The sequence below is a fragment of the Enhydra lutris genome, unplaced genomic scaffold (genome assembly GCF_002288905.1).
Source record: "Enhydra lutris kenyoni isolate GAN:26980312 unplaced genomic scaffold, ASM228890v2 scaffoldscaffold28, whole genome shotgun sequence".
NCBI lineage: Eukaryota > Metazoa > Chordata > Mammalia > Carnivora > Mustelidae > Enhydra > Enhydra lutris.
Genome location: NW_019154112.1, coordinates 12420336 through 12448009, shown reverse-complemented (window position 1 = coordinate 12448009; position 27674 = coordinate 12420336). Strand labels below are relative to the sequence as shown.

At 34.9% G+C, this 27674-nt stretch overlaps 1 protein-coding gene across 1 annotated transcript in view; it reads left to right on the top strand.

Annotated features, from left to right (window-relative positions):
- The window catches only part of LOC111152280 (adhesion G protein-coupled receptor B3), a 724443-nt gene that overhangs the window by 395853 nt on the left and 300916 nt on the right, over positions 1-27674 (top strand). Inside the window, exons 14-16 of the mRNA XM_022510749.1 lie at positions 12335-12484; positions 13322-13397; positions 26242-26344. Of these exons, the coding sequence (XP_022366457.1) occupies positions 12335-12484; positions 13322-13397; positions 26242-26344 (329 nt within the window). The remainder of the gene's footprint in view (positions 1-12334; positions 12485-13321; positions 13398-26241; positions 26345-27674) is intronic.

The following is a 27674-nucleotide window of genomic DNA, read 5'->3' as shown; positions in this document are numbered from 1 at the left end:
CCTTGATGAGAAAGGAGTGAGGTTCACAGATACAGAGCTCATGTACCTTTTTCCACCAGTCATTCTTTAGTTTGTTTATATTCTGACTGTGAACTCATGAATCATTACTATAGTTCCATGAGGACTAGAGTGTTTTTGCAACATAAGGATCCAAAACTAGTCTGCAAAGTGGGATTAATTGTATTTGGTTTGGAGTGTTGTGGAGCCAAGTGAGGTAACACACTAGCGCTGGTATCTCACTGCTCAGTAGATGGCCTCTTGTTACTGCTATTTGTTCTGCTTTTTCTTCAAAAAATTACGTTAGGTTCGGCACACATGTCTAACTTCTGTTCTCCCTATTTTGAAAAAGGCGTAAGGTCAATGGTTTCTTTTTGGTAAGATGAAGTGGCTAAATTTCTCTCTCTGTCTCTCTCTTTTTTTGAGGGGGGATTATTTATTTACTTGAGAAAGAGAGAGAGTGCACTTGTGAGCACGCACAAGTTGGCGGAGGGACAGAGGGAGAAGGAGAGAATCTCAAGAAGATTCCCTTCTGACCACAGAGCCCCACAGGGGGCTCAGTCTCATGACCCTGAGATCATGACCTGAACTGAAACCAAGAGTCGGACAGTCAACTGACTGAGCTACCGAGGTGCCCCGGAAGTGGCTGAATATCTATGAACAGCTTGAAATCACCTCTTTGTTCTTATTTACATTTCTTAGAGTCATGTGCTTAACCTTGTCCAGTCCCCTTTTCCCAGTTAAAATTAGTCTTTTGCTCTTCATTTTTTCTTTCATTATACTAAATCAATAGTTATTAAGTGACTGCCAAGTACCAATCATCTTCTGGACACAAAAAGATGAGCCCAATATGCCTGGTCTTTGTCCTTATGGAGGTTACATTCCGGTGGGGGAAGATATTAAGTTTTTAAATATGAAACTTATTAGATGAATGAATGAATATATAATTTGTGTTATTGTATAAGGGAAAATAGAAGAAAAAACAACTTTTAAAACCAAAATGCATGTAGATGAATAAATAAATTCATAGACATATTTAAATTGTGGTAAATGACATAAGAGAGACTAACCAAGATTTCTCGCTTAGGTATGGGGTCAGTGGTTGCTCGGTGCTAGAAAGTTCTTCTTGGCATTCAAGTTAAGACCTGAAAAGAATTCAAGCTAAGACTTGAATAATAATTAACCAACGGAGGGGTTGATATGAAATGAAAGAACATGTATGACTGGACAGCAGTTGTAAATGGAAAAAGTCATGAGCTAACATTGAGAGGAAATCAGGTCATGGAGACCCCCAGAAGAATTTTGTATCTTATACAAGTGTAACAGGAACTCACTGGGGAGTAACATGATTCAACTCTGCTTCAAAAATCCTCTCACTGTAGTGTGGAAAGTGTGTAGGAAAGGCACAAGAATGGAAGCAATAAATATAGTGAGTTTTTATTTAAAGATTTGATGGAAGATTGTGTAGCAGTCAAAACAGAGATTAAAAAAACCAACTTTAAGGTGTGTTTTGGAAGAGAAATAGCAAGCGCAGTGATGAATGAGATTCTGGGGATGAGGATATGGACATGTCAAGGTTAACTTCCTGTTTACTGTCTTGGGGGAAGGTTGGATGGAAGTACACTTGATAGATATGAGGAAGACTATATACGGAAACCATATTTAGATGAAGGGCAAGTAGAAATCAAGAATTAAGCTTCAGATATGCTACATTTAAGATTCCTAAAGACATTCATTTGAACAGTTCAGTAGATAGGTTTGGAGTTCAGAAGAAACATTCTTATGATCCATTCTGCTCATACTTAAGATATTTGTCTGAAACAGATGTCTTACTTGATTGTAATCTTTTTCTATGTAAGGACTTTTTCTTTTTTAATTTTCCACCATCTTTTACACAATGCAGAGAATGGTTGACATAAAAGATAAAAGGGAATTGACATAGATTGTGTCTAACTATGTGTAGGGAATGAACTTCAGCATAATCCTCATAAAAGACTATGGATTTTTATATGTATACACACACACACACACACACACACACACACACACACACACATAACGAGCAATTAAATAACTTGCCAAAGATCATGAAATAGTTGGAAAACTAAGTCTTTTAGTTTCAAGGGCCCAAAGTTACCACATTAAACCCCAGTTTCCTCTTTTGAGTCTTTGGTAAACTTTATTCATTAAAAGAAAAAAGAAAAGAAAAGAAATATGGGGGGAGTTGTGTTAGACCTACTGTATGTTAGGATCCTATCATATGGTGGTAAATATGGAAAATACTTTTCCTTTGAAAGTTTATGGTCTAGTATAGGAAACATATGATAAACACATGGAGTACATAAGCTAGACAATGTTCAACTGTGAATAGGGTCATAAAGAAAATAAACAGGGTGATATAATAGAGAGGAATGATGGGGGGCCAGGTGGATTTCTTTAGATAGGGCAGTTAAAACAGATCCAAGTTAGCAGAGACTCAAGGATAAGAATAGTAAATACTGTTTTAGTCAGAAAGGAAAGTCCTGTGGTGGAAAAGAAAAGACCTGTACAACTTGATCTGGGTCAGTAAACAAGTAACTATGTATAATGTGACCACAGAGAGAGGCAGAAGCCAAGCCATGCAAAGCCTTGTAGGCCATTGTGTAAGATTTGGATTTTATTCTAAGAGCACTGGCAAGCTATTGAATTATTTCAAGTAAGGGAACAACATGATCTGATTTTTTTTTTTTTTTAAGATAACTCTATTTTCTGAGAGAAGAAGCAATTCAGAGAAAAAGAGTGGAATCAAGAAAGCCAGTTAGGCAACTCTTGAGTTAGCTCAGTTTGTAGATTCTGGTAGAGGGTAATGGAATGGAGATAGAAATACGGGGATTTATGACACGTTCTAGAAATAATACTGAGAGGATGTGTTGATGGATGGCTCATAGGAGGCAAAGGAAAACCAGAAGTAAAGATGGCCTTCAGGTTTTTGGTGTGAACATTTGAATAGACAGTGGCACCTTCTATTAAGGTGGGTGACACTGGGCAAGAAAGTGCTTTAGTGTTGGGAAATCAAGAGTTCTGCCCAATAAACATTTGTGGAATTAAAAAAACACAACACACAACACTGGTCACACAAGACATTTTTATTATATGATTAAACACCACAATTCCTTGCATGTTCGTTCATTTATGAGTTGTCTGTGGTTGCTTTCATATCACACCAGCAAAACTGGGTAATTGCTTAGCCCACAAAGCTGAAAGTTTTACTTTTGGGCCTTTTGTAGAAAAAGTTTGCCAGCCTGTGCAAGAGAGCATGGCCTGAAACTAATCTTAGAGTATGGTTTCAAACCAAATCAATGGGTCTTCTTCATAATCCTTATAAAACCTTTGACTCCCCTTAAAGATACTTTCTCCTTATTAACACGCAGCTCTCCGTTCCTAAGTTAGTTCACTATTGCAGTCTTCTTCTTCTCTCTCTCCATTTATTTTTGGTGTCTTTCTCTTTACCCCCTTAAAGTGAGGCTTTCCCAAACTACATTTCTTAGCCTTTTTTTTTTCCTGTCATCTCCTTAATATCTACACAGCTCACCATCTCACTTCTTACAGATTATTGCACAAATGCCAGCTAACCAAAGAAGCTTTCCTTCCTTACTAAAATTTCCCAACCACTCTCATTATTTCCTAATCACATCCGTTATATTCTATCTAGTTGTATTTGTTCCTTGTCTGTCTCCCACAGAGATACCACGCCAGTCCCATGAGAGCAAAAACTAACTTTTTTGTTCACTGGTGTATTTTCAGTGCCCATAACTGTGCCTGGCATGTAATAGGTGTTCAATTAACATTTGTTGAATAAATTAATCTGCCCTTTCTATTCTCTCTTCAGGAGGACTTATCCATGCCAACATCATCAATTATTACTTATAATTAGGAGGCATCTAACTTATATCTTCAAATTCTAAATTTGATTGTGCTTCAGCTCTCTTAGCCTACAATATCATATTTAGCTTTTTGTCTTACTATTTTTCTGTCTAAACTTTTTTGCCCTAATAGAAATATTACTATTTCTCTAGAGCATATTAAGTTTCCTCACCTTGTGCCTTTAAAGATTCATGTCATTCCTCCTGCCCAGAAGCTACTATTCTGATAGTTCTGGAACATTACAGGCCTTTTCCAGGTTTTAGATTTGCACAGGCAGTGTCCTCCTCCCTGTCAAACAACAGCCAGACAGCGCCTCTTCAAAGAGGCATCTTTCGCCAACCAATCATATTCTATCTCGTCCTTTTCTTCTTTCATACTCTCACAGTCTAGCCTCATCTGGAGATCTGCTCCCTTATTAATCGTGTGTATTCCCTACTAGACAATGAGCTCTTTCAAGGCCAAGACTTCATGTCTCTTGCTCACTTGCTAAATCATCAGTAGTAAGATGGATCTTGGAACATTCTCAGGGCTCAATAGAGATTTGTTGGATGAATGAATTTCCAAAATGAACTTGTGAGTTTGTAGTGATCTCTTTCCCCTTATCACCCCTTAAAACTGGTCTTTGCTTTACTTTTCTGGGAATAGATGAGTCACTACCTTGGAAAGCTCTTGGATGGTTGGTTTCAGTTGCTTTTTGCTGCCTGCATTGGTGCCCAATTCCTAATAGGTCCTTGCCTTAATTCTTTGCTAGTAAGAATGAAAACCCCTTATAGCATATATAATGCTTATATAATGCATATAAACACATATGCATACATGTGTATGTAAAGAGAAAGAAGTCAGTAATGTTGCATGTACAAAAGAACATTCTCTCTCCTCTTTCTTATTCAATACTTAGTTAATTATCATCTGATGCTCCTTCCTCTGGAGGAATTCTATTCTTAATTTCTCTATTCGAAGAAGAGGGGAGACTTTTTTTCCTAAAGCATTTTCTTCTTTTTAAAAATATTTTATTTATTTATTTTATTGGACAGAGAGAGAGCACATGCACCAGCAGGGGAAGGGGCCAAGGGAGAAGAGAATCTCAGGCAGAGTCCGCACTGAGAGCAGAGCCCAACATGGGGTTGGATCTCATGACCTTGAGATCATGACCTGAGCCAAAACCAAGAGTCTAATGCTCAACCAACTGAGCCACCCAGGAGCCCCATTAAGACATTTTCTATATCATTTTTCTTTTTACTATTCAGGTATTCATGCAAAAATGACTTTCCATATCACATTTTATTTTGCCTTTATATTAGTAGTAAAATCATGAACTACTTGGGTAGAGAAGATGAACATTTATAAAAAGTATCTGTCTCTAAAAGACCGCAAAACATACTCTGAAAACTGAAAGAAAAATGATGTAATCAGCTTAAATTTCCCCACAATACTCAGCATAGCCTTGAAAGAAAAAGTAGGAAGAACATACAATAGGTAACAGAATTAAGTACAGAAATGCATGTATTTTCTGAATGTGTTTCTCTTTAAAGAAAAATTGTACTATTTTAAAGTAACTTCTCCATCACATCTCTAGAACAGAGGTAGGCATAGTTTTTTCTGCAAAGGGACAAACAGTAGATATTTTAGGGTTTGTGGACCATCCGGTCTTCAGTGCAGCTACTGAACTCTGCCATCATCGCATGAAGGTGGCCCTAGACTCTAAGTGAATGAATGGGTGTGGCTGTGTTCCAATAAGACTTCATTTGTAGACACTGAAATTTGAAATTCATGTAATTTTCACATGCCCAGAAATATTATTCTTTTGATTTTTTCCAATCATCTAAAAATGTGAAAAACCATTTTTAGCTTGCAGACCGTACAAAAATAGCGGATAGGAAAGATTTGGCCTGTGGGATGTAGTTTGCCAGTTCCTGGTTGAGACAGTTCAGCCTCAGCGAGAGTCATGTGTAGGCTGTGGACGTACCCTGTGCATAGGTCTGCCTACATGTTAGGGAAGTAGGAGTGACCTGAGAAGAAGCCAAGGGAGTCCTCCATGGAAAGCACTGAAGTCTGGCAGAAATACCATGAGCAGCTATAAGAATGTGCCTTTCTGTGCTGAGACTGCCAGCCTTGGATTAAAAAAAGCAGCCAATGGATAAAAACAGAATTTGAAGTTAATGATTCACAAGTAATTTACATGGTTACTGGAAAGGATTATGTAAAATGGTTAATTATTTTAAGTTTCAATATACATAATATGTTATTAAAAACTACAAGTTGAAAAAAATATCCTCGATATACCACATAGTTACTTTTTTGCCTAGTTGGTCCATTTTTAAAAATCAGGATCCTAGGGGCGCCTGGGTGGCTCAGTGGTTAAAGCCTCTGCCTTCAGCTCAGGTCATGATCTCAGGGTCCTGGGATCGAGACCCGCATCGGGCTCTCTGCTCAGCAGGGAGCCTGCCTCCTCCTCCTCTCTCTCTCTGCCTGCCTCTCTGCCTACTCGTGATCTGTCTGTCAAATAAAAAAAAAAAAATCTTTAAGGAAAAAAAAATTATTAAAAAAAAAAAATCAGGATCCTAGGGGCGCCTGGGTGGCTGAGTCTGTTAAGCAGCTTACTCTCAGTTTCCGCTCAGGTCATGATCTCAGGGTCATGGGATCCAGCCCCCTGTGTTAGGCTCTTTGCTTCATGGGGAGTCTGCTTCAGGATTCTCTCTCTCCTTCTGCCCTTCCCCCACAGGTGTGCTTTCTCTTTCTAAGAAATAAGTAAGTCTTTAAATAAAAATTAAAATCAGAGGATCCAATTTTTTTCTGAAAAAGAAACACCTGTAATTCCTAATGGGAATAATTTTTCTCTTCTAAATCTCTGTGTCCTGGTCCTGGGACTTGGGGGTGATTCCCTCTGCAGTGATGATGGTGGGATGGGACTGCTAGGGCACTCTTAGAGCACTGTGGTCCTTGTGGATGCCCCGGCCTAGTGGCTCTGTTTCCTGGGAAGTGATGGTTGCACACTATTTTCTAGCAAGTCTTTTCTGGCCCTCCATGTTCAAATCTTAGCCTTTTAGTAAAGGAGACAGAGTAAATGGAAGAAATAGGGAGATGAGAGAAGAACAACCAAAATCTGTCCAGCTGACTATCTGAATATTTCCTATAAACCACTCACTGTTGCAGAATCCTAAAACATGACTTTTTGTGGAGATGTTAGAACATAGAGATTATGCTAGATAAATTAAAATATTTGTATATATCCCTTTTTGATAATCACCATTCTTCAGTGGTATCCAGTTTTGATCTCCTGTTGGATAAGTGAGAATAGTTTATTTCCTGTCATTGAATCATTACACCTGTCTTTTATATTTAGTGCAAAATAAATTTGCTGTTAATTTGTTGGGGTAAAACCAAACTGCACCACACAGTTCAAAATCATAAACTTCTAAGTTGGCAAACTGAGACTTGAGTCACAATGTTACCAATTTAACAGAGTCTACTTCCTCATAAAATGAATGTAGGGATAATAACAATGAGGATACTGATAATAATGATGCCTCCTAGAGTTGTTTTAAATATTAAATAAGGGTTGTTCTATATATTAAATAAGATAACACGTGTAAAGGACCTGCCTAAGTGCTGTGCTAAGAAGAGTGTCTAGCTCAGAGGATACATTTGATACCTACTTGTTGAATAAATTAAGGAATGGCTAAGAAATGTTGAGGTCATGTCAAGTGTTCAATAAACGTCCCTGTCCTTCCCTTCCCTTCCAAATGTCCTCAGTATTTTATAAGGCACTCAGCATTGCTATACAAATATAAAAACCTGGCTTTTTAAGCTGCTAAATGCCAAGGGATCACATTACAATGCAGGATTTTCTTAGCCCCTCTGAGCTTGCTATTGGTACACAAGCAAAACTAATAGTTGCTTTCTAACACACTGACACAGTGCAGAGTTCCCTTCCCGCCTCATTTTTCTTACAGAATTTCAAAACTGTGGGGGTGACCATCTAGTAATATTGAGTGATGTTTTCCACAAGCAAATCCATTTTGATGACTAGCCAGTTTTCTAATATTGATGAGTCAAGACCCAATTTGTAAGTTGTTCTCTCTGAATCAACATGAAAAATGATGCAAAGTTTAAATATTTTGGAACATCAATATCCCTCTTAAGGCATCTCTTAAACTTCTATTTCTGTATCCACCTCTACTTTTGTTTGTGATTCTAAGGGGCCTTGCTTGGGAATTTCCTCTACTCATTTATAGACTGTGAGTTGCTGCGCTAAGCGTGTAGGTCACTGCATAAAAGTAGTGCTTTTGAAGTTCTCTTTGCAAACTGTGGCCTTGGTTGCAGTGGTAATACTGAATTTGTCATTGAGGATACAGTGATTTTCCCTTTCAGTAGAGAATTTTAGCCTGGCTGACTTTGGGTTCCCAAATAACCAGAGAAGCCAACCTCTTCTGTTTGGCAGATTCTATTGAAAAAAGGAAAGGGAGAGAGAGAGTTGGAGACAAAGACACACAGAAACAAGGGGTGGAGGGGGAGGAAGAAAGGTGAGAGAGAAAAAAAGAAAAAGAAGATGGAGGAGGAGGAGAAGAGGGAGTGGGAGGAAAAGAGGGAGGAAGGAAGGAAAGAGAGAGTAAAAAGGAACCCTCAGCTCTCTGGGTGGCACATTTAAGTACTAAAGGATAAGCTCTATTTTAAGTGCAAGTCCTGCCTTTGGTTATGTGTATGTATTCAATATAAAGTTTTAAATACATAAACTCAATTATCCAAAACAGCAGAGGTAAACTGGGACTGGCCCAAAAAACAACAACAACAACAACAAAAAAAACCCCACAGGCCATTATAGTTACCCTAAAATACCAAGGTTTAAATCCCAGGCCCAGATCCAGAGTCCACACTTGAGCCATTCTGGAAGCTGTGATTTTCCTCTGTTGGCCTTCATCTGCCCATTGTGCTGATTCCTCCAGCATTCATGCACGCACCTTGGCTCTCTCGTCTTTTCCTTCTACGTGCATTCCATTCTTGTCCATGAAGCAACTGATGCATCAAATGAACTAACTCTAACTTTTGTATGTGGACCATTCACACATTACCCAACATGACTTTACGTGACAGAGCTGCCGTTCTCCAGGACCTCAATTAGGGTTAAGTGCTAAAACCTCAATGATTTTCTCCAGAAACAAGGGTAGAAGCTCCACATTGGCTGCTTTGGTGAACCAAAAGCGAAACAAAAACAAACAAAACCCAGCCCATATGCCTTTAGATCCAACTCCAGGAATTCCTTATCCTTTCTGATGAGAAGGAATTTTATGCTGCATATCCAAATTCAAAATGAAAGTTTTAAAATTGCAAAATGAAAGTTCAGCTGGTTTTGCTCCAAGGTTTATCAGTGATGAGTCACCTATTTTTATTGCATAAGAAATCAAATCTAGTGTTGTTGTAATGAAAACATGATACAGTGAATTTAGGATAATTCTTGGAGCATTCAAGACGTGCCTATTTGTTCAGGGACATTGTGTTCTCTAAGGTTTCTTCTGAGCACTTTAATCTTCTGTAAGAAAGGCATTTTCTCAATTTTGAGGAAAGATGCTCTATTATCTAACCACCCACAATGACTGGTTTTAATGCAGCAATTACTGCAGAAGCAGAGGATGGAGATTGTGCACTTATGCTTTGCATTGATGTTCCTTTGTCAGCACTGGACACATATTTGTATAAACTTGGCATACTTTAAAGTATTCATTTTTAATCTTACCTCTTTGGTATTCACTTAACATCCAGGCTTCCCAGTTCCCTAAAGACTGCGTCTACGTTTTACTTAAGAGTTTTGGATTGTTAAACCTGGTGAAGGAGGGAAGGGATTGAGGTTTGAATTGGTCCAAGTGTCTGGTACAGGGACTGAAAGGAGAAAATAAAAGTCATCTTTAAATTATTTTTGCTAAATGGAAATAGGTTTTCTTGTTAATCATCTCAGGGTCACGAAGAACCACAGTGTCATCTAAGCTATCTTCCTAGATAGCTTTAAGGTTAAGATGTACAATTTTAAATACTTCACATTTTAAAACCATGTATACTCAATTTGAAGGCTAGCATTGGAGTCTCATCAGTCTATGAAGCCATATCCCTTTTGATAATGCATTTATTGAAAATATCATCTTACTTTAAGAACTACATTTCTAGGGGCGCCTGGGTGGCTCAGTGGATTAAAGCTTCTGCCTTGGGCTCAGGTCATGATCCCGGGGTCCTGGGATCCAGCCCCGCATCAGGCTCTCTGCTCAGCAGGGAGCCTGTTTCCTCCTTTCTCTCTCTGCCTGCTTCTCTGCCTACTTGTGATCTCTGTCTGTCAATTAAACAAATAAAATCTTAAAAAATAAAAAAGAACTACATTTCTACTAAAGTCAATGAATAGGTGTTTGTTTTTATGTCCTCCTTATGCTCAAGTCTGCAATTCAAATGACTTTTTGCACAAAATAAATAGTGATCCTAATTGATTTTTATATTTCTTTCATCTAGACTATGTTCAAAATTATAATCTAATCTATATAGTCATAACTTAATAGCTAATGTGCCTTTAATTGAAGAATGAATGCATTTCATCATGGGAGATACAAGCATGTATAATTATATCATTCTTGTGTATTTAAGGGTATAATATTAGACTAGAATTTATCCAGGATAAGGTGACAGAGTTGGTACAGAATGTGCTTCCTCCACTTGTTATTTCTTCTTTTTGTGCATTTGATTTTTTGCTTTCTATCCAAGGTATATAGAAACAGATGAATTATTAGACTTCGGGGTCCAACAATTTATCTCTTGTTTATTTTCCTTTACAACAGAAACCAGTTGTGTGGCAATCAGAAAAATCTTCATTTCTTTTCATCAGTTTTTGGAGCAAAGGGGTGAAATAAATTTCATCCAAAAAAGCCAAAGTTAGGATCAAGGGATTTGGAAGCAGATGAACTTAGTTTTGCAGCTTGAATAAAGCTTATAGGACCCTTAAGAAAGACTGTGCTGCCAATTTGCTGACTTGTCCGTCTTTCTGCAGTGGAGGATTGGGACCCTTCAAGGACACATGTGAACTGGGTTATTTATGTACAACAAAGACTATATTTTTTGGAAAATTAAAGAAACTAAAATAATTACAGCTGTTATCCAAAAACAGCATTTAACATCCATAATGAATGTATGTGTTACTCAGCACCCTCTTTCCTTCAACATTTAGAAACAAAATCCTTTTTAAAGCTTATTATGTCAAATTACAGGCCATATGAAATTCCATCTTATGCTGATAATGGATGTCTATAATAGTCTGAAAGAGCTTTAGTAAAGTACAATAATACATAACCATTTCAATTTGGAACTAAGCCAGTGATGCAATATATTTATACAACTAATATTGTTAAATTCTTAATTTTCATTCTCTGGATTTAAATTACAAGTTTCTTCAGGGTGAAATTCATTTATGAGGAGCTGAATGGTTTCTTACTTTAGCTTACTTTTATAGTAGTTTTTATAGTTTTCTTCATTATCTTTCTGTTTAAATCCTCCGTGGGACACCTGAAGATTTAATGTAGAACAAGTATGGACCTATGTAAAAGTTACACAAATTACACTTCCTAATTGGAAATGTATATGATCAATAAGCACTTAAGTATTTATCATTATAGTTTTATGACATACTGTGTGTGTGTAATTGTTACATGTAACAAAAAATACATTCAGGCATTACCAAACATCATTCATGATTTTTTTCAATATATATTTAAAATACTTGTTGCAAGTAAAAATACGATTCTCCTGTCAAAGTATACATTTATTACTTTCAATTGTGGAGGATGTTTTCAAAGTTTTGTGTTATTGATCTATTTGATAAATCTTTCTTCATATTATATGGGCTCTGTGGTTATGGCATTACTAGTGCTCTTATTATTTGGATTATGGCAATTCTGTTTCCAAGAGCAATCAATCCAGCTTTGCTTTCCATGCCTTCATGGTACCCCATTTAATCCATGAAAAATTTGTTGCAAAGATAACATTCCGATGTAAATGCAGAAAATGTGTTCAGAAGACAAAGCTCAGATTTAAATGAAAATTTCTGCCTTCGGACCAAGTGTGTTAATCAAAATATTTAGCAAAAAATACAGTATGGACTTCTGACAATTGGAATGGGAGTCAGCCATGAACAACCAGTGGCACTACATGTGGTCCCCTCAGAATATACTCCATTGACCGTCAGTTCCTGATTCTTCTTGGAAAGCAACAGAAACCTAGATTGTGGGTAAAAAAATTGGCAACCCTCATGAATGTTGTCCCATAATAGGAAATAAGTCTGTTTTGTGGTTCTGATAAATATAATTTTGGCTCAAAATTTTATTTTGAATATACTGCAAGTTTTAATTTGGTCAATTTTGATTACACTGAAAGATCTTAGTTAACATTATTACTTCTTTCCTACTAGTGGCTAGCATTCAGAAGCTTCCTGCAGCTTCTGTTCTAACAGACATCAACTTCCCAATGAAAGGACGAAAGGGAATGGTTGACTGGGCAAGAAACTCAGAAGATAGAGTAGTCATTCCAAAAAGCATTTTTACTCCTGTGTCATCAAAAGGTAAGTATGTGAAGTAATTTGAGCTTTGAACAAAATATTTCTAATTAGTTGGTTTAATAGTACACTAGATATAAATCTGCTTGCATCAAGTGACTTGGTAACTGTCTACGACCATGATTGTCAACTAATTTTATAAATATAGAAAACGGACACTTGATTTTTAAATCTGGATTTATTGGAGGAAATTATCTATTACAATGGGAAAAAAATACAAGTGCAAATTCTAGACCTGAGCTTCTCATGGTTAAGTTTCAGGATTGACAGTTTTATCTCAGTGTAAAGTATGTGGCATAATATTTTAATTTTAGGTATGGAAATGTGTTGCATTTTCCACAGCGTTTTTTACTTCTTCCTCACTTTTGCTTTGGTTTGTAGATATTATTTTGGTATATAAAAACAAATTTGAGAAAAAATTCAGTTTTGAGAACATCTTCAGCAGCCTCTAAAATTAATGGCTACTTTTGACAGCTGCTTCGTAGTCTTGCTTTTTACCTTGGAGATTTTGACCTTCCTTCTTAGAGCTCCAAAAGAAAACAGTCTCTCTTTCCCCATATCATTGGGAATTGAAACTCCTTAGCTGCAACGACAGTAGCCTCCTGTCTCAGACAGGTGAAGGAAGGTTACTTCACATGACCCATATTATTGAGCTAATAATTAGTGAGTTAATATGTACGGTGTGTGGGCTAATCTGCCCCATGCATGGTTAGGAAGGCATTTCTTCTACTCAGCTTTGCATCAGCAAGTACTGGAATCCCCTCATAATGAGCAGATTAAAGTTTTAGAAGACAGTATTTTTCCTGTAGTTTCACTAATATTTTTAATTTCATTTTTTTCTAGAATCAGATGAATCATCAGTATTTGTTCTTGGAGCAGTCCTGTACAAAAACTTAGATCTAATTTTGCCCACTTTGAGGTAAGCTACGAAGTAATAAGCTGTTATAATCTTTGTAAATTATTCCAAAAATGTGACTCTAGCTCATTCTATGAAAATAGTCAAACAAGCTTTGTTAATACAAAGGGCTTTTTCTTAAGTTAAATAGAAAATACTCATTTAATGAACAGCTTATTAGCATGTTATGCACTTCAAAACAACTAGAAAAGACAATTTTGGTCTCTGATTATACCCCTGCAATTCTTTTGTAATTAATCATGACTTGCCTTGAGACTAAGGAAAAAAAAAAAATTAAGGAAAAGAAAAAACTCGGGTCTCTGTAGTAGAATGAGTTGTTGTAAAATTAATCTGTCTTCTCTCTTTATTTGCACTTAATGGTACTGTTCATCAACATTACATGAAATTAAAGGAGTGCCATGGTGACTGGGAATGCATGCTTTGTTCTTCATTTGCACAAGATCTCAATTTGCTTCTAAATAAATATTCAATAATAGCTACATTAAGAAAAATGCTGTTGTTAAATTAGAGGACTATTTTTGGAGGAAATCCATTGATTTCTTTCCTCCCAGATATAAAAAGAAACAAGTACACATAGTAATTCTATAAACATTAATGTATTTGCTCTATTGTCTTAACTAACTTTACCTGATCTCACAGAAAACATCATTCACACCTACTTGGATAGCGATGCTATCACTCATGAAGACCTGTTTCCTCCACCCCAACTCCTGGATGACAGAGACCCAGGTTTTTTTGCTTTTTGTTTTAGTTAAACATAGCCACATTTGCAGTGAGCTCTTACTCACACCCTTATGAATAAAGCTTCAAGCTTTTAGGGAGGAAAGACTGTGAATGATGTGTACAGTTATACCAGGAGCATAACAAATAGTCTCATGAATAAACACAATTAGAGTTCAGTCCAGCAGAAAAAAAGCCTTGCAATGAAGCAACCAAGTTTTCTGCAGCGGCAGTGACTAGTCATGATTCTTTGGAGAAAATCTCTCCATGTGCAGCAAATTATTAATACAGTCAGTGAATCTCTAGCAGCAACGCAGGCTCTCCTTCAACCAAAGAGACATCTCTGGAAAGTTGAGTTTTCTTTAATTCCCTTCTTCTCTGGACGGAATCTGGGCTTTCTGAATTTGAATTGGCCTGTGTTTGCTTTTGTTCTACCAATAACAGATTTTCAAAACTAATGAGTTTATTCTGAACTTTTCCACTGGTTTTGTTAAAACACATTGGTGTGCACAATTACAGATAAAATAGATTTATACTTACACGTCCTCTAACTTTGTGTATGCTGTTCCTTTGAAAAGAAATGTGCTGAAGTCCAATATACACAGATACTCAAAGTTAGACCCATATTTTCATAGGGGGTTCATTTGTAAGAAGCTAATCTTTCAAAAACTCTAGATTACACACTAACTTAAAATCAGAGGACTTGGATTTTAATTCTAAGTACACATAAAAAAATTTATAAACTTATTCAGTCACTCAGAAATTGTCTGCCTTCAGGTCAGCCTTAAAATATAAGCACTAAATAAATAAATAAATAAATAAATAAATAAAATGTGCAATATTCACCCTATTTGCTGCTGAGGGATATAGTGAATGCAAACAAAATATTCAACATAAAACACTTCAGATTATGAATTAGTTTTTCTCCCACATGCCTAACAAAGTTGCATTATGATTAATCTTGTTTTGCATAATATCATAGAATTCACTCGCACCTAGCCAGGTTATTCCATGTTTCATAAATTTGTTAAGTCAAGGGTGTTGAACATTTATTTAGGGTAGACTAATAGGTGTATTGGGAATGATTTAATGGATAAAGCAGGGAATAGTCCAGAGCAGTGGCTCCCCTAGTACCACCTGTGACACAACCAGATTCAAATTTGGGGTCAAGTCATATGACCTTTTTATATGTACAGCTGAACTCAAAGGTTCTTTCTAACTTCAGAAACTGCTTGTCTTTATTGTAGTAAAGTAGAATTGTGCAATTCTGACATATTATTTTGCTTAAAGCCCTTAACAATCTTCATATAAAGTCTATGACTATGTGTACACACTCATACATTCTATGTATAAAGTAATTAGGTAAATGACTATAGGGAAACAATATTCACATTTAGTCCAGAAATAATAACAATGGAACACTCAGAATAAAATGTTTAAGTACTATTTCAAAGGAGAAAAATAAGCATTTACTTCTCACTTCCTTTTATTTTAAACAGTAAAATAATGTAACTAAGTATTCTCAGGCTTGTTTTTTTCCTTCTTCTTCTTTTCAAAAAATTACTCCATAAAGTTGAGTTAGTAACTGTACCAATGATAGATCTGTTAAATAAGAATAAGTCTTTTAAAGGACAAGGGTGATATCTTTGTTTTAGTCACTGAACAAATATTTACTAAACAGCAACCTGACTAACTTACTGTCTGAATTCTTTTAAATCTTCCCTACTGTTGAAACTCCAGAACAGTGCTTAGTAAGTAATAAGGGTTCAAGAAATGTACTGGAATAATTAATTGTCTTATCTGATAGAATAGTCTACTTAAGCCAATTTTATAAAATAATAAGGTACATAGAAATTTAGTGTACATGCCATATAAGTACAGAGGAATAAAATACATATATCTTATTGTTTTACTTATTAATTAGACTATGTGAATTGAACCCAGTAGAAAAAGGACTATCTTCCAATTCAACATGCAAAAATACAGATTTGCTCTTTATGTTTAGTTATTTACCAAATTTTCATGACACATTTTCCTGAGTGATCATTTTACTAATTGTCTGTTGAAACTATTGGAGCCAAGTTTCCCATACACTGAATAACGTTAGGCTTACTATTAAGTTTCTAGAAATTTTATATTTTGATATAATCATTTTCAAAACAATACTTTGCATAATTTCTCTCATGGGGACTAAGAAGGAGAACTTAATGTAATGTTTGAATAGATATAATTTAGAAATTTCCCTTCATACATAGGCAGAAATAACTGCATGTTGACTCTTTCATTTAGAGATTTCTTTTCTTCTCTTGCCCTAGTATGCATTCAAGTATTGTTTGAGGTACAATTTTTATTTTGGTGTTTGATTGTCTTCCCTTTTACAATTAGGTATATTCAGATTGTCACTTCAACTGAAGTGCTCTACTTAAGTCCAAACTAAATAAGTGCTGTTCTCAGCCTTCCACTTTTATCCCTCTTAGAATAATTTTCAATAGTCAAAAAGCATAGAACCAGGATATTAGTGCTACAAGGTCCTTTAAAGGTTAGTACCATCTAGAATTCTAATTTTTCACATGAGAGACTGACCACCTTCTTAGTTCAGTGACCTACCCAAAATTATGTATCCAGTAGATGACTGAGTTCTAATCCAACTCAAGTCTTCTCTGCCAAACCTAGGAGAGAGAGTTCTGCTGTCTTGCTTCCTCTATTGTGCTAGTATCGATTCCTTTGAGCAGTACAAACAATGCACTTCAGTGTTAGTGTGAATACATATTGCTCTTAAGCCTAAAATCTCCTAAGGTCAAGGAGAAGGTGACCAGGTATGAGCAAACTCAAGGATAGTTGGGGGTCAACTTGGTGGTCCCAACCCAAGCTACTGACATCAGGACAGGAGGTTATCACTCTTCCCAGCCCCTCATGACCATTTTTGGGATGAAGGCTGGCCAGCAGAGGCCAGAGGATCTTTTGGGAGAGGCAAAGCCTCCCACACACATCCCCAAATCAAGTCAAGAAACTAGCAACCTCTCACAGGCTGAAAAGCTCCCAAACCACTGGGAAGGATTTTTAACTGTAATAACCTTTTAGAAGGACAGTTTGGCAATATCAAGAGGCTTTAAAAATGCGTTGTCATTGATGCAGCCACTTCTAGGAATTTATGGTACAGAAATTATCTCTAAGGGGGATAAAAGTGTATCCAATCATACACTCAAGCTAGCATTTAAGAAACAGTTGTAAACAGACAATTTTCTGATTCATTTAATAGTCAGATTCCAGTTTTATAGGAAATCACAATACTTTTGAGTATAGGAGTACTGTGTAGTTTTCCTGTAGGACATGTGGAAGATATAGTCATGTTTAAAAAAAAAGAGAAAAGAAAAAGAGCATTTTAATGTAGCTATTAACATTCATGACATTGTAAAGGATCTAATGAAAATTATACGCAAATTCCACTATAGTATTAAAATGCAAGGAAAAATACAGATGAACCAAAAAGGAACTACGTTCTCAAAAGCTAGTAGTGGTTTGAAAATTATCTTTTGAAAAGGAAAAAAAATTTCAATAATGCAAAAGCCCCATAAATTTGCTGTCAGGTGCACCAACCTAATAAAGATAAATGACACAGAATTTTTTTCATATTTAGCAAATGGAACTCATTTGAGTTCATATGTTATAGGAATCACAGCAAATGGGAAAAGCAATTGAACTAAATTATATTAGAAATAATCAGAAAATGAAAATGTAATTACTTTTAAACCTATACATTCTGAAGGCAATCAACCTGAAATTGTTGAGTCCTCTAATGAGCACCTGTTCTTCAGTTTCAGGACGTAACCCTTGGATCTTGCCTCTTCATTCCGAGTTTCCAGTGACGTTTTGTAGTTTTGTGATATCCTGTATCTTTTTATAATATCCTATTATGGGGACACTAGAAATTACAATTATCTATGGACATAACAAATTTGCATAACTAATATTATGAAATATTATTATACATTCAGTATATTACTTATAAAAATCTGAGTTTAATTTGGCCATACCTTTGGAAAGTGAATTTAAATCTCTGATCGCTTAGCTTCTTTGTAGTTCTAGGTGTTACATCCCTTAGTAAACGTACCTAAAATTCTAATTCATTTTAAAGCTCTAAATTAGCCCAATCCTACTTTTTAGCAGCCATCAGCTGATTTTAGTTTTAAAAACAAATATATTTAACTTAATATTTTAATGAAGTCCCAGTTCCTAGGATATATGAAGTCATCTATTTTGTTTTGGTTTTATTTAAATTGGGGAGCTGGTTTTAAACAGTTATGAAAACTCTCAATTTAGAAGCTACATGAACTATAATTCTAAAAATGGAAAGAGGCTATAGTAATTTTAATAATTTTTATTAAACCATTAACACCTCTTTACTGTACCTTATCTGATTACACTTTATTTGCACAATAAGTTCCACAGTCCTCTCCACTGATGTTTATTTGTAACACTGCAGTGCATTTCCTTTAATGTGGTAAAAAAAACACATATCATGAAATTTACCCATCTTAAGATGCACAGAAGAGTAGTGTGCCTTATTGTGCAGCAAATTTCTAGAACTTTTTCATCTTGCAAAATTGAAACTGTATACTCTTGAACAACAATACCCTTTTTTTCACCTCCTCCTAGCCTCTGGAGATTTTCCGTTTCTAAAACTTTGACTACTTTAGGTACCTCATATGAGTGGAATCATGCATTACTTGTGTGTGTGTGTGTGTGTGTGTGTGTGTGTGTGTGTGTGTGTGTTTGTGAGAGAGAGAGAGACTGGTTTCATTTAACATAATGTTTTCAATGTTCATCTTTGTTAGAGCATAGGACAGAATTTTCTTCTTTTTTGGCTGGATAGTATTCCACGATCTGTATATACCATATTTTCTTTATGATCTATCAATAGATATTTAGGCTGCTTCCACTTCTTGGCTATCATGACTAATGCTGTAATAAACAAGGGTGTGCAAATGTCTTTTTGAAATTCTGTTTTCAGTTCTTTTGGATATACATCCAGAAGTAGATTTCTGCATCATATGCTAATTCTATTTTTGATTTTTTGAAGAATCTTCATACTGTTTTCCATAGCATTTTACATTCCTACCAACAGTGCCCAAGACTTCCAATTTCTCCACAACAATGTCAACACTTATTGTTTTCTGGGTTTTTTTTTTTTTTAATTGTTTTGGCATGTTTGTTTGGATAGTAGCCATCCTAACAGGTATGAAGTATCCTATTGTAGTTTTGAGTTGCATTTCCCTGATGATTAGTGATGTTGAGCATCTTTTCATATATGCGTTGGCCATCTCTATGTCATATTTAGAGAGATGTCTAAGTCTTTTGCCCATTTTTTAAATCCTGTTGTTTGTTTTTGTTGTTAAGTTTTAGGATTTCTTTATATATTCTCAATATTAACCTGTTGACAGATATATGGCTTATAAATATTCTGTCCTATCCTGTAGATTGCCTTTTCACTCTGTTGATTGTTTACTGCACAGAAGTTTTTAAGTTTGATGCAGTACCCTTTGTTTAGTTTAGTTTTTGTTGCCTATACTTTTGGTATCATAGCAAAGCAATCATTACCAGATTCAATGTCATAAAGCTTTTCCCCTATGTTTTCTTCTAAGAGTTTTATAGTTTCAAGTCTTATGTTTGGATCTTTAATCTATTTGAGTTAATTTTCTTATATAACACGATGTAAGGGTCCAATTCCATCCTTTGCATGTGGATGTCCAGTTTTCCAGCATCAATTGTTGAACAGATTATCTTTTCCCCATTGTGTGTAGCCTTGGCACCATTGTCAAAGATAATTTGAGCCCATGTGAGAGTGTTTATTTCTGGGCTTTCTGTTCTGTTCGGTTGGTTTATCTATCACTTGTCTTTATTCCAGTACCATACTGTTTTGGCTTATTGTAGCTTTGTATTTGAAATAAGGAAACATGAGGCCTCTAGCTTTGTCATACTTTGCAAAGATTGTTTTGACTATTCAGAGTGTTTTGATAATCCATATTAATTTCTGTATTTTTTTTCTATTTGTGTAAAAAAAGTGTCATTGTGATTTTTGATAGGAATTGCAGTGATCTTTAGATTGCTTTGGATAGTTCAAACATTTTAACAATATTAAGTCTTCAAATTCTTGAACATGAGACATCATTCCATTGATTTGTGTCTTCTTTGATTTTCTGTCACCAAGGTTGTTTGTTTGATTTTAGCTTAAAAGTCTTTCACTTCCTTATGTTCATTCCTAAGTATTTTATTCTTTTTGATTCTGTTATAAATAGATTTTTTCCCTTAATTTACTTTTTGGATTATTTATTAGTGTATAGAAATGCAACTGATTTTTAGGTGTAAATGTTGTATCCTGTAACTTTGCTAAATTTGTTTATTAGTTCTGACAGGGTTTTTTGTGGAATATTTAAGGTTTTCTACATATAAGATCATTTCACCTTGAACACAGATAATTTTGCTTCTCCTTTGCCATTTGGTTGCCTTCTATTTCTCTTTCTTGCCTGATTGCTTTGGTTAAGAATGCAATACTGTGTTGAATAAAAGTGTCAATAGATGGCATCCTTTCCTCATTCCTGATCTAATAGTGAACACTTTCAGTTTTTCACTATTGAGTATAATTTAAGCTGTGGGTTTTTCATATATGGTCCTTACTATGTTGAGATACATTCCCTTTATGCCTAATTTGTTAAGAGTTTTTATCCTGAAAAAATGAATTTTTTTCAAATGTTGTTTCTGAAATGATCATGTTTTTGTCCTGTGTTCAGTTAATGTGGTATGTTTATTTGATTTTCATATGTTGAACCATCCTTGCATTCTCAGAAATAATTCCCACTTGATCATGTTGTATGATATTTTTAATGTGTTGGTGAATTTGATTTGCTAGTATTTTGTTAAGTTTTTTTGTTTGTTTGTTTTTTGCATCTCTCTTCATCAGGAATATTGCTCTGTAGTTTGTCGTTTTCATGTCTTGTATCTTTTTCTGATTTTGGTAGGACAGTCTCATAAAGTGAGTTTGGAAGTATGTGCTCCTCTTCAATGTTTTGGAAAAGTTTGAGAAGAATTGATGTTAATTCTTCTTTACATGTTTGATGGAATTGTTCCAGCAAAACCATCTGTTCTTGGGCTTTTCTTTGTTGGAAGGTTTTGATCACAGATTCAATCTCTACCAGTTATAGGTCTGTTCCATTTTTTAATTTCTTCATGAATCTTAGTCTTGGTAGCTTTTATGTTTACAGGAATTTCAATTAAGTTATCTAGTTCATTGGTGTGTAGTTGTTTATAACAGTCTATTGTAATCATTTTTATTTCTGTGGCATCAGTTGTAATGTCTCCTCTCTTCATTTCTGGTTTTTGTTATTTTAGTTTTCTCTTTTTTATTAGTTAGTCATGCTAAGAGTTGGCCAATTTTGTTGATTTCTTTTTTCAAACAACTAATTCTTATTTTGGTTGATATTTTCTATTATTTTTGTATTCCCTATTTCATTTGTTTCTGCTTTAATCTTTATTGTTCTCTTCTTTCTAACAACTTTGGTTTTAGTTTGTTTTTTTTTTTCCTAGTTCTGTGAGATATAAAAATAGGTTGTTGACTTGAGATCTTTCTTCTTTTTAAATGGAACAATTTACCACTATATATTTCTGTCTTAGTTCTTTTGCTGTATCCCATTAGTTTTGATACGTTGTGTTTTCATTTTCATTTGTCTCAGGTATTTCTAGTTTCTCTTGTGATCTGTCCTTTGGTCCATTGATCGTTCAAGAGTATTTTAGTTAATTTCCAATTATTTGTGAATTTTCCAGGTTTTTTCTTTTTTGTCTTTGATTTCTAGCTTCATTCCACTGTGGTCAGAACAGATACTTAGAATGATTTCAATCTTCTTAAATTTGTTAAGACTCTTTTTGTGGCATCACCTGTGATTTATCCTGGAGAATACTCTATATGCACTTGAGAAGAATGTATATGCTGCTGTTGTTGGGTAGGATGTTCTTTGTATATCTGTTAGATCCAGCTGATCCTTAGTGTTGTTCATGTCCTCTATTTCTTATTGCTGTATTATGTGGTTGATTTATCCATTTTGAAAGTGGGCTATTGAATTGAAATCTACTATATTTGTGTTACTGTCTATTCTTCCCTTTCATTCTGTCAACATTTGCTTCATATATTTGGGTGCTCTGCTGTTAGAAGTGTATATGTTTATAACTGTTATATCTCCCTGGTGAATTGGTCCATTTAACAGTATTTAATGGTCTTCTTTGTCTCTTATTATGGTTTTTTATTTAAAGTCCACTTTGTCCATTACAAATATGGTCATCTCTGCTTTCCTTTGGTTACCATTTGAATGGCCATCATTTTCCATCTTTCACTTTCAGCCTGTGTATGTTCTTATACCTAAAGTGAGTCTCTTGTAAACAGCTACATTCCATTTTATAGTCACTTTTTTACTCTCTTTAGGATATGGTTTATATACATGAAGTGCCTTAAGCCTTTATAATAATTGTGACTAACAATTGTGTTATAATAATATTATATATTATAACAATATATTATATATTATAAAGTATATGACATATAATATAATATAATATTATAATAGCAATTGTGATAACTGAATAACTTGGGTCTCCTTTGAATGAATAACTCTACACATTTTTAAATGTTTTAGCCAAACCTAACTAGCACAAATCTCAAGAACAGAAAAGAACTTTATTATTTTAGTCATGAAATCCATTTGGCTATAAGAGTTGCCTTCCTAGCAGTGAATATAAATGTGTACACAGCCAGGAAGCATTAGTAGATCACAAAGCCTGACATGGCACATAAGGAGCCAGCTACTCACTTATGCAGATTAGAATAAATTGATGGAATAAATTAAAGATAATTTCACATGCTGTACACTTTTTAAAAAGGGACCCACTGCACAGTGTAAATTTGCTTATTTTTCCTTCATTAAGCATTTTAATGCCATGATAATGGCATTACATTTTAATCCAACTTGATCCAAAGTTTGATATTTTTATTATGTGTTTATTTAATACAATATTTAAACATGTGTTAGCACTAAAATGTGTGAAGCATAATGCAAATGAGGATATATAAATGCTAGATACAAATCTTGCCCTCATTGGACTTATAATCATGTAGAAGGAGACATACATATCATTAATAGATGTTGTGCTAGAGATTGTTACATATTAGTAGGACAAGGTGGGGGAGAGTACTCATGTGAATGTGATGAGAACATCCATCTGCATAATTATATTGGCATGCATCCTTTCACAGTTGAATTCTAAATAAGTTCACACACACAGCAGAAGTCATAAGGTGGGCTTTGTCTTCTAGCCGTCATCTCCACAAGGCCAGATGAAAAGCTGGCAAACCTGACCCAGAATAACATACCCTACAGAAGGCTGCTCATCTTAGCCCCTTTGCTTTCTATACACCAGTTTCCCAGGATCAAAATTCCCACATGCCCAAACACACAAACAGAACTTCATAAATATCTTGACAGAATTATAAATTCCTGTTCGGAATACTCACATCTGTATTTTCCAGTAAATGAACCACTTAGGCAACTTTAAAACAATACAAAATGTTTGTATACCATCAAATTTAACTAACATTTATGAAATTAAACAGTTGAGCAGTTGAGCTAAATTAACATGGGTTTTATTTATAGCAAAGAAATGAGATTATAAATAGAACCAGAATAAAGAGGCAAAATGAATTAAAGTGACATGTAAATATTTTTATTTCGAGGTAACCAAACCAGAAATCAAACATATTCAGGCTAGTTTGGGAAAGGAACTTGCATCTGTGTGCTCAGGGCTGTTCCCTGGGGGAAACCTCCATAATTTTTTTGGTGGCAACAGACAAACATTCTCAACCCCAAGTTATATACACCTTGTCATTCTCTGAGAATCCTGCTAATCTGCTAATATATCTGCTAATATAATTAATTGCCCAGCATCACCTCACAGCTTTGTTAATTCCATCTATTCTCTCCTGATCCCCTGAACACTTTTATTCAGAGAAATAGGGAACAATAAATTTGCAAAGTGAACTTGGCATTTAGAGCTTATCTCATATCATTCTCAATGCAACTGACCTTCAGTTAGTATTAAATGAAATAAAGTACAGTTAACCAGCCTTCTCTGTTTGCAGCTACCTTCCCCTAAGAAATATAAAGTCCAATTTATACTTAGTTGTACTTTACTTTTTACTGTTAGGCCAGATACCATGAAGCCTCCTGAGTGTTTAAGAACCTGTTACTTGACAGTACTGAATACATGAGAGATGGGCTAAAAAATGTTATCCAACACAAAATATGTTTATAGTTCCTGTATTACTAAATATAGTAAATTCTTCACAGTGGTAGAGTCAGCATTTTTTTTTTTTCTCGTGAAATATCAGGCAAAGACCATCCCATTAGAGAAAAGATTTTCACAAAGAATGTGAGGTTCAACATTGTTCTACAATATTTGAATTATACGCTTTTGATGGGATGGCCATTTTTGGAAACAGTGTGACATTTATGCAGAAAATTAAACATACTTTTACCAGATGATCAAGCAGTTCTACTCCTAGGTATTTACCCAAATACCTAACATACCATACCAAAACATATGAAAACACATGTCTATGTAGAAAGTGTGTATATCAATTATTCATAATAGCCAAATATGAATAGTACTAGTCATAAAAATTAAAAATCAGAAGTAACCCACAGGTTACTTACTTAATTGATGAGTAGGTCACAAACTGTGTTATAGCCATATCATGGAATAGTACTCACCTATAAAGAGAAACAAAATGGATGCATCTTAGAAACATTATGCTAAGTGAAGTAAGTCAAACACAAAGGTCTTTGTACTGTTTGATTCTATTTAAATGAAATTCTAGAAAAGGCATGATTATAGTGGCAACATATTTGTTGTTGCCTGGAACTTTGGGAACAGGAGGGGATCAGATGCAAAGAGCTCAAGAAAAGTGTTTCAGGGTCAGGGATCAGTTGTCTATCTTGATTTGGGGTGCTTGTATGGTAGTATAAAATTGCTAAAAGCATTAAACTGCCCCCTTAAAATTGGTCAATTTTATTATCTATAAATAACACTTTAAGCAACAAAAAAAAGGGAAAAATTAAATTACTTCATCTCTGATACCTGTTACAAATTCCCCAGGACATTACCTGTTCTGTGGAAGGACATGCTCTGTTGTTTGTTTCAAGTCAAAAAGAAGGGGTGGAAGAAATATATATAGCTAAAAGCATAATTCAACTTTAAATCTCTAAATAAGAGGTGATGTGTGGCATTTTATACATGTTAAGTAAAAACCAGTATGTATAAGAAAGAGTTGGCTCCGTTTTATGTTTATGTTTATGGATAATTTTTGTATCTTGTAAATATATTTAAAACTTCTTTGTGAGTGAACTGTAATTGGTAAGATATTTCGAAAGGCAAATGTATTCCTTACATGGAGCATATTGAGATAAAGAAGTGGCCTGTAAGTCTCTGTTGCTGAAATGAATGATGGTCAATGATTAGCAACAGCATTAATTTATATTTCAGCTCTGCTTGTTTTCATGCTAAACCACATCCCAATCATTCATCTTAATGAATTTTGAGATAGTCTAAAAAACGCCAAGATAGCACTTTACAAGAAGAATATTTGGTCTCTTAGAGAATAAAACCGTTAAGTCCACCTTGAGATACATGGCTTATATTCATTTAAAGATTGCCTGAAGGTTTGAATTCACAATCCATCTCTCTTGGAGGTGAATCAGATTTAAGGAATCAAAAGCTTGTCAGTGTTGCTGCTTTTTCATCCTCCCTGCCTCTAAAATGGTACAGTCAGCAATAGCTTTCCCCTCCCCCCAAAGTTCTCTTGTTCCAGATAGGGTTTGTTTATAAGAAGAAATGAACCATAGCTTTCCATGAGAAGTTCTTTCATATGATGCTTTAAATCCGTTTGCCCAGTTCCTCTGTTTTCCTTAAGATAAATTAGGATATCTTTATTTATTTATTTAACATGCATTCCAACATGTACCGAGCAGTAGGAATTCATACTTGTCATCCATGCTTTCTCCTTTTAATCAAAATTACTCTGTTTCAGAAATTACACTGTCGTTAATTCCAAAATCATCGTGGTCACCATAAGGCCTGAACCCAAAACAACGGATTCATTCCTGGAGATAGAACTGGCTCATTTGGCTAATGTAAGTATCATCCGTGTGGCATTGAGTTGCTTATAGTATCTACCTTTAAAAAAAAGGTTAACAGTCACTCACTTGTTTAGATCAGAGCACATTTTTCTAGACTTTATTTAGGGTTGTAAATGAAGTAATTTGTCATGAAGATATATATTATATGGAAACAAAAGGCCAGGAAATACCAAGTGATGTGCATGCATTTTTGATAACTCTATTTCTGATGACTATGTAGTTTGAAATACTATTTTTATCAAGTTTTATAAAAATGTAGAATTTTGTTTTAAAAAATGCCAGATTACCCTATGCTTTTGTCTGTAATAAAATTCCCTTCAGTTTATCTCGGATAATAATTATTAAATTGTTTATCTATGTTCACATCTTTATTGGGCACTGAGTCAAGCAGTGGAGGAGAACAAGATGAATAAAAACGTGTCTCACCACGTGGTGGGGGAGACTGCCACATAAATATGTAGGTGTAAGATGCATGTAGCAATAGAAGTCATAAACATAATACAAAGGTTAGTAATTAACTTCTGAGTACCCCAGAGTAGGAGAATGGGTGGGATGGTATTTGATAGTGCTGGGTCAAGGATCAGGGAAGACTTCTTAAAACTACCTGGGTACACCAGTAATCCAAACCTGAACCTCTCATTCCAGAATGACAAGAACCCTTTCTTGAATCCATCCAACCACAACTGGAATTCTTTAAATCTTGCTCATTCCTTCTGTAGAAATTTAAAATTTCTTATACTTTACACATTCACTTAAAATGCTTCAATCACTGATGAGTAGGGACAAGGAAAGTGATTCCTATTAAGGCTTTGCTGATTATACTTTGATACTCCCTGTATTAAAGTGAGCCACTCTCGTGTTGCATTACACAGTTTTTTTTTTAATTCCTTGCAAAATTTCTGTGAAGCTGACCTTTACATACAAATAACAGAAGCACAGAATGTCATCATACCAAATTGATAAATTTAATGAATGGCAAAACAAAATTTATACTCAAATCCTTTGGTTTACAAAACCTAGGTATTCTCTCCTATTTTATAATTTCTGGTTTCCAAAAAGAAAACCAATTTTGGTTTTATAAAAAAGTGACAATTATCTTCCCTGCAAACCACTTTTTTCTAAGACGCCTCAGGCTTCCTAGATTGTTTAATGAAAATCTCAAACCTCTTAGTAATGACTTTTAAACATTACAACTAATGCTTAAACTATTGGATCTTTTTCTGCTTTTGCCAAATGTGACCATACCGGTTCTACTTAATTTCAAGAATGTGTTTTATTTCTATAAAATCTACCTCCTTTATACTAAGAATAATCTCATCTCTAC